The following is an 8,374-nucleotide window of genomic DNA, read 5'->3' as shown; positions in this document are numbered from 1 at the left end:
GGAAGAATTATTGAAGCACTATCATGGAGTTATTATGTTTATGGATTAAAGCAAGCTCGCAATCTAGGAGGGTAGGAGGTGAAAATTTAGAGTGGCCTAAAAGATTTGGAACATTTGAATTGGAACATTTGAATTTGAAGAGTGGCCTTAGCATCATTTCATCTTTTTCGAATGTTTTTTACATCATACCCTGCACTATTTTTTTGGCTCAGTCCTACCACCGAATTGGTCCATATTCTCAAATTTTTGTCCACCAAAACTATGATGCCGAAACTAGAATTACTCTTTCAGATTTTGATAATTTCAAATATTTTAATGATTTTTACTTGATTATAAAATTAAAAAAAAAATTACAAATCGGTCCGCTAAAATGGAGCGCTATCCCATTATTTTTGGATGTACATAATATTTGTTCACAGCCATTTTTGGCTAAGACACACAAAAGATTTGTACCACTGACAAAAAAAAATTAGCTTTCTTTGTCATGTTAGACAAAACTAATTAACAGCCGACCCTCGCTTGAGAACATTGATGTTACAACTTTGTCTTCAATGCATTTTCTTCCTTTCTCTATCAAAAATAAATAAAAAAAATTTGTCCGTCTACCAAAAAATAACCCCCCTCGCAATTTGGTCCCGGCTTCCCCATTAGAGAAACTGATTCCTAAAAATTATCTAGATAGAAATGTAAATTTCAATCTAGAGGTAGCATCAATAGAAATCTCATCACGGATATGCAAAGGGAAAGAAGTATCAGATGAAATTCTTGTTTTCGCAGTGTCCTTGCCAAGAAATTAGCAATCAGATTTCCTTCCCTAAAGCAGTGGGTGATTTTCCATGGCACCGGTCTAAGATACGCTTTGGACTGTATGAGTTGAAGTACACATTGGATCTTCACTCTTTGGATCTTCAGGAGGAACACAAGGCCACCATGTCGTTACTGCACCCTCATCTTCAGGATAAATGCCCTTGGCATGCAACTGATCCCTGATTTGATCACTCCTCTCAAAATTTCTCTCTTTCCTTGCCTTAGCTCTTTCCTCAATCATAAGCAACACATCTTCCTCTTTCATTCCTGCTCTAATGAGAGCCTTCTCCTTCAACTCCTGCAAAACCTGCAAGTTGAAAATTACAATTTCAATGAAGGAATTTCATTCAGGAGAATGGATAGCAACCCCATTGCCAAGAAGGGGAATAGAGTAACACATAATGCCACCAAGGCAAACAGGAAACCAAAAGAAATAGGATAGATCTACATCGACCTGTTAACCTGTTCAATTACGAAACAGGTTGAATGTTGAATCGTACTCTATATCCATTAATCCTAAGGCAACTGATTTCTGAGATTATTGTAGAACCTTTACAATGTATAGCCATTGTATCCCCAAGGATTGTTAATATGTTTGCTCTTTGAGATTAAAAGTTTTTCTAGAGCCATTGCAACTCATCCATGATTCATTCTAGATCAGTTCCAAACCACACAGAACAATGTTATTACCTCAGAACAAGTTTTAGGGGACAACAATCCCAGATCATCCAAAATCTTCTTCACTTCTTTCTCCACTTCAATAAGAGACTGAATGGGTGATGGTTGTTTTTTCTGCTGCTTTTGCTTTTTCTGACAAAGAAAATCAAGTAATTACAAAGGCTGTTGAAATTAGAACTTTGAGGTTCCATGAGAACTGAACACACAATACACAGTCAGGTCGGGAACACACAGAAAATACGTGGTAAGAATGATACCTTGAGCGAACCCAAAGAACTGTTAATGAATGTTAGGGATCCCTTTAGAGCTCCATTCAATATCTCAGCAACATGCAGGTCATCAGCCATTTTGGCCTCAAAATCATTGCGTAACTCGTCGATGCATTTTTGTGCCTCAGGAGTGATACGCTCTCTTTGGGAATTTTGTGCTGCGACATCTGTGAGATTCCCTTCTCGAAATGGAGATAAAGCCACTTCACAGTTGTGCAAAGCCTAGTGTCATTAAAAATACCTTCAGACAATTGTTCACAAGTATGGATTTAAGTAGAGTAATTGCATAATACTAAAAATTATAAAAGGAAAAGTGCATAATACTAGTTTGCAGTTCACTCAAAAAATGAGTTTGTAGGGAAAAATTCCCCATGCATCTTTGTGCATGGGGTAGGGAAGACAGTTGAGCCACCTAGAAAGAGATCCCACACGGCAGATTAATTGGCAAGATCAAAGCAGTCCAGTAAAGTGACAAGCAAAATTCTCTTTCTAGATAGCCAATTAATCAGTTGGCAGTAAACAGTTCAAGACATGGCATTCCCCCGCCCCCCAGGCGCCAGGTAAGTAACCAAAATTTTATAGATGGAGAGAAGAGGAATACAGCACTACGACAAAACATCAACAAGACCAGATATGGGGTAAGGGCCCATATATGGTAATTCTTTAAGAACCAACCTATGAGGGTACATATAAGATTTTATTCCCTTTAGATTGTTGAGCTATTCACAACATTTCCAGCAGTGGAAACAAAGGATTGGCTCAGTGCAGACCTCAGTCTCTAATACCCTAACTTATATATGAGAGTTAAACAACATTTGGAGGGGGGTGAATAGGTTATACTAGTGAATTTAAAAACTTCTCACCTTTTGAAAATTAAGTGTTATTGTAATTGAAAATGTGAAATATAAAGATAGAAACAATCACAATCAACAACAGGATTTATAGTGGTTTGACTCGATCCGAGTCTATAGTCCACTTCCTACAAGATCCACTTGTAAGAAATTCCACTAGCTCTTCCCTTTCAGTACAGTCGATAGGGAGGAAAACTTTTACAATATCATTTTACAAGATAAGAAGATCTTTTACAATATCTCCTTCACAGTTAGAGAGGGACTTTCCAAATCTCTTTACAGGTTGAGAGGAACCTTACAACTCTTTTAAGGATTAGAGGATCCTATACATCAATCTAAGTACAATCTAGAAGAATGTAAACACAATAGTCCTGTACTAAAGTTAACCAACTCTTGGACTAAATAGAAGTTCAACTGGAATAAAGGTTGTGGGTCACCTTGGAATGGTGCGCGATATGAATATGCAGATAAGCAATATAAGAATGAATGCACCTGATTAAGTCTTCACAAAAAATGCCAAATGGTGTGGAAGACTTGTCTGAGAATGCTTGAGTTCCTCTTTGAAGGAGATGCACAAATGCAAAGCTTCGAACTCAATTATATTACTTAAACATCTTCACTCAAATGCCCAATAAATGCTCTTAAATTGATGGTAATAATTGTTAAGTTTGTCTCGAATTCCCGTCTTGAAGATTGACCCGCTCTGACATATTTTGGTGGCAATCCGAATGGTAAGTTTTCTGAGATCTGTGATGGAAGCAGAGGGGTTGGTCTCTTCAGAATCAGGGGCAGGTCTCTTCTTGCTTTTGTCAGCCACACTCTTCCTTAATGCCATTTGAGGTTGAGAGGAAGAGTGCAAGAGAGGATGATTCAAGGGTTTGGAAGAGGAGAGAAAGGAGTTTCTAGGGTTTAGATACGAAAATAGAGGGAGAAAAGAAATAATAGCTCAAAAAATCCCAAAGAAGGGCTTAAATAGAGTCCATCTGAAAAGACCTATTCGGCATTTTCAGTAGCTACCGGTTCCTGGCTGTAGTTCCCAGTAGACCAAAAAAAATTATTTTGTTTAAAATTTCATTTTATTTTTTATGGACATGTTATCATGTGGTCTACAATCATAGTGAATCATAAAAATAAGAAAAGGGGTTGCATATCCCCAATTCCTTTCTTAGGTTGCAAAATCTCCCTTCACTTGGGAGTTTTGTGAAAATGTCTGTGAGCTACTTCTTGGTTTCAATGTATTCAAGAGTCACATCACCATTTTGTATGGTGTCTGGTAAAAAATGGTGTCTTATATCTATGTGCTTTGCTTTTGAGTGCAAAATTGAATTCTTGCTTAAATTAATAACACTAGCATTATCACAAATGATTGGACATGAATCAGACTTTATTCTAGGTCTTGGAGAGTTTGTTTCATCCACAGAATTTGGGCACAACATCTACCAACCACAACATATTCGGCTTCAATAGTGGATAATGCCACAGAATTTTGCTTCTTGCTAAACCAAGAAACAAGGCAAGAGCCAAGAAAATGACAAGTACCTTGAGGTCAATAACAAGAAATCATAAAAATCAGGACTTTCAGATCAATCTCAAGAAATCACACCTCACAGTTGTTAATAGGATTTTTAAATATCTTAAAAGCACTTCTGATGTTGGATTATGGTATCCTCAAAACCAAACCTTGGACTTAGTAAGCTTCTCAGAAGATGAATTTTATGGCTTCCATATTAACAGAAAAAGTATCAGTGGTACTTGTCATTTTCTTGGCTTTTGCCTTGTTTCTTGGTTTACAAAAAACAAAATTTTGTGGCATTATCCACTACTGAAGCCGAGTATGTTGTGGCTGGTAGATGTGCCCAAATTCTCTAAATGAAACAAACTCTCCAAGACCTTGGAATAAAGTTTGATCCATGTCCAATCATGTGTGATAACACCAGTGCTGCAATTTAAGAAAAAATCCAAATTTGCACTCAAGGGCAAAGCACATAGCTATCAGACATCATTTCCTGCAAGACACAATACAAATGGTGATGTGACTCTCGAATACATTAAAACAGAGAAGCATCTTGCAGACATTTTCACAAAACCTCCAAGTGAAGAGAGATTTTGCATCCTAAGAAAGGAATTAGGTATATGCAACCCCATTGCCTGATTTTTATGATTTACTGTAAGTGTAGACCACATAATAACATGTCCATCAAGTATAAAGAAATTTTTTTGGTCTACAGGTAACTACCACAAGGAACTGGTAGTTATCGGCACCGTCGGAAAATGCCAAACAGGGCTTTTTGGAATGGCTCTATTTAAACCCTTCCTAAGGGATTTTCGAGCTATTATATCTTTTCTCCCACTATTTTCATTTCTAAACCCTAGAAACTCCTTTCCCTCCTCTTCCAAAGCCTTAAATCATCCTCTCTTTCTCTTTTCCTCTCCAAACCCTCAAATGGCTTCAAGGAAGAGTGTAGCTGACAAAGGAAAGAACAGACCTACCCCTAATTCAGAAAACTGCCAATGATTCACCTCTGAGGAAGCACAAAAGTGCTGGGAATTGTATGATCAAAGGAAATGTCGAACTAGGTAGAGATATTGATACCACCGCTCTTTCCACATTTGCTTTTGTAGAGTATTTTGGAGTTTTAGGTTGGGGTAGCATCTTGCAGTGTGGATTCAAGTACTATCCAAAATTAGTGAACATGTGTCACTATAATCTTCGTGTGGAAGAATGTGAAAACTCCATTAGGATCAAAAGCCTAGTGAAAGGGGTCCCTATTGATTTTGGGATTAGGGAGTTGGGATAAATTTTGGTTGTAAAATCTACTGGACACCAAAAATACCTAGTTTCAAGGACTGACCATTCTGAGTTCATGGACCAAGAGGTTGTGTACCAGACCATTATGAAAGACTACAGGGGTACGCACAAATACAAGGGAAATTATCTCACAGTGGCTCACATTGTCTCATACAACATTTTGCCCAAAATTGGATATAGAGATGAAATCAGCCCATTTCAAGCCTACATCACCTACTGTATTTGTGCCAAAGTCAATATCAACCTGCCTTATCTTCTTATCCGCCACATGGTTTACACTGGTGGGAAGCATCACAACAGCCACTTCCCCTATGGTAGATCCTTGGTCAAGTTTTCATTCACTTTGGAGTACCCATTCGTTTTAAGAATCCAAAGAGTGCACCCACTGCCTTGGACAAGAAAGCAATACACTTAATGGGAATCAAGACCCCCATAAGAAACTGAGGAAGCGGGTGGTAGTAGCTCTAAAAGTTGCAACTGAATATACAGGGAAAAGAAGGGGGATATACAAACCAAAGGAGCCGAATGATAGTCCTACTGGGCGGGGATAGGGGAGCATAAAATAGAATGATGGAGACCCCAAGAAAAAACAATAAGCCTGTTTATAGGGGAATCCGTAACCATGGTTTTAAGTATCGGTACGTATCGTACCGTATCGGCCGATACATATCTGTGTCGGCCCTTACCAATACGACACATGGAATTTTTAAAACCCTTTCGTATCGATATGTATCCTACGATACATACCGATACGCACCGATACAATACCGATACGATACGATACACACCGATACGCACCGATACTCTATGAAAAAAAATAAAATCGAGTGAAATGTACATTTCGGAATGTATCGGTGCATATCGGTATGACCGATACATACCGATACGGAACGATACGTACCGATACAATGCGCTACGGTCATATAATGGTCAAGTTGGATCATATTTCAGAAAAAACACGAATTTTTGAGGGGTTTTTGTTCCAAAGTTGCTACCAGCCATATTTCTCGATAACTAAAGTGGAAATCAAGGTTGGGAACAAGGATTTTCCTTCTATGGGACAACTACAAACCTACCCTCAATTTAGTGTTTATGCATAATACATGTTATTAATAGCTTTTTTTAATAAAATTTTTATCCAAAAGTGTATAAAAAAGTGTTTCCTATCCATTTATGTGCGTATCTTTAACATATCTTAGCGTATCTCCAATGCGATACGATACCCTCCAATATGTATCTTAATTTTGGCCCACCGATACGGCGACCGATATCGATACTTTAATCCTTGTTCATAACAGTCCTATAGGGGATAGAGGTAAGCTTGGAGGAGACCTCAAAGTAGATGGCCTTCCAAATTTTATCAAAAGATTTAGAGTTAGAAGTCCATCTACGAAGATTGCGCTCTAACCAAACATGGGAGATAATAGCCCCGAACGCCATCTTACCGGCAGCGGCACAAATAGAATTACGGAGAAGATCACATCAATCCAATTCCACTCTCTCTAAAGAGGAAGGGGAAGTCTCCGAGCAGGCCAGCATTTGGAGAGGACATACTTCCAAATACGAGAAGTGAAGAGGCAATCAAAGAAAAGATAGTTGGCATCTTCCATACCATTTCAACACAAGCATCAAGCCGGGAAAACCGAAATATGGCGGTAGATGAGGAAGGATTGGGTGGGGAGGCAATTGGAGAGAGTTCTCTAGACAGTAAGGCTGTGGCGAGGGATGTGGACGTAGAACTAGATAACCTTACGCCAAGGGGCAATTGGGTTGGGGGATCGGGAGTGGTTCCAAGCCGAGGAGGAGAAGTGGCCCGAGGGGGAAATGGACCAGATAATTCTATCAGCACCAAAAGAGGGGGGAGGAATGGAGTTGATGGAATGATGGATGCAGGAAAGAGAGGGAATATTAGGGATGGACCATGAGCCATTGGAGATGATCGAGGAGATTAATGCAGCTTTAAGAATACCAGAGTAGACCACTCTGTGGCTCACAATGAGGGAAAGCACTATAGCTGGATGCCAGTTGTCCGGCCAGAAGGAGGTATTAACCCTATCACCGATAATAGATTTGATGGCAGTTGAGGCAAGAGGTTTAGCAAGGAGGATCTTGCGCCACCTAAGAGGAGTTGGGATTGATGTGATAAGTCCAGAGGGAGTCATTGCAAAGGAGGGAATAGTAGACCCAAGACACCCAGATTCCGGGGTGTTTGGAGACCAATTTCTAGGACTTGAGGATGGCCGCTGAATTGACATCCTTGATATGCCTATTGCCAAGGCCTCCTTCGCTTTTGGGAAGGCAAACGGAGAACCAGCAGATGGGGTGGAGAAATTTGGAAGAATCGGAACCCTTCCACAAGGAGCAGAAGAGGGATTCAATGAATTTGGGAAGTTGGAAGACTCTAGACCAGAAAACATTAGGATGATTGGAGAACTGATCGGATGAGAACTAGGCGACCCGCGTAAAACAACAGCTTGTCTTTCCAAAGCTGGAGCAACTTGCGAATTTGAAAAAGAATAGGGGCACAGTGGTTAGCAATAAGCCTAAAGGAGATGAGGGGGAGGCCAAGGTATTTCAAAGAAAGAGAGCCGTTGAGAAGCCAGTGAACTCAAGGAGACGAGCTTTAGAAGAATCAGAGACACCAGTAAGGAAGAGACGGGACTTGAGCAGATTGATGTGGAGGCCCGAGAGAGATTCGAAAAGATGGAGGGAAGCCATGATGGAAGAAATGGAGCTCTCATCAGCTTTAGAGAAAATCATAAGATCATCAACAAAAGTTAAGTGGGTTATATTGGAAGCTTTGCATTTGGGGATGGGGGAGACGAGCAGATTATCAGTCTGGGATTGAATGAATCTGGAGAGGACCTCGACGGAAAGACAGAAAAGGAAGGGGGAGAGGGGATAGCCCTAACAAATGCCAACAGAAGAGGAGAAGAATCCAACCGGGGAACCATTCACGA

The 8,374-nt window shown here is 39.8% G+C and overlaps 1 protein-coding gene across 1 annotated transcript; it reads right to left on the bottom strand.

Moving 5' to 3' along the window:
* Nucleotides 1–361: 361 nt before the first annotated feature.
* On the bottom strand, nucleotides 362–2,005 carry LOC122071041 (cysteine--tRNA ligase 2, cytoplasmic-like). The gene is made up of 3 exons (XM_042635307.1): nucleotides 1,743–2,005; nucleotides 1,498–1,617; nucleotides 362–1,114 (listed from the first exon to the last, which is right to left on the bottom strand). The coding sequence occupies exons 1-3, from the start codon at nucleotides 1,830–1,832 to the stop codon at nucleotides 848–850; spliced, it is 477 nt and encodes a 158-aa protein (XP_042491241.1). The 5' UTR covers nucleotides 1,833–2,005; the 3' UTR covers nucleotides 362–847.
* Nucleotides 2,006–8,374: the final 6,369 nt, after the last annotated feature.

This window comes from Macadamia integrifolia, unplaced genomic scaffold (assembly GCF_013358625.1).
Source record: "Macadamia integrifolia cultivar HAES 741 unplaced genomic scaffold, SCU_Mint_v3 scaffold_176A, whole genome shotgun sequence".
Taxonomy (NCBI): Eukaryota; Viridiplantae; Streptophyta; class Magnoliopsida; order Proteales; family Proteaceae; genus Macadamia; species Macadamia integrifolia.
This window is presented reverse-complemented; position numbering and strand designations above follow the sequence as displayed.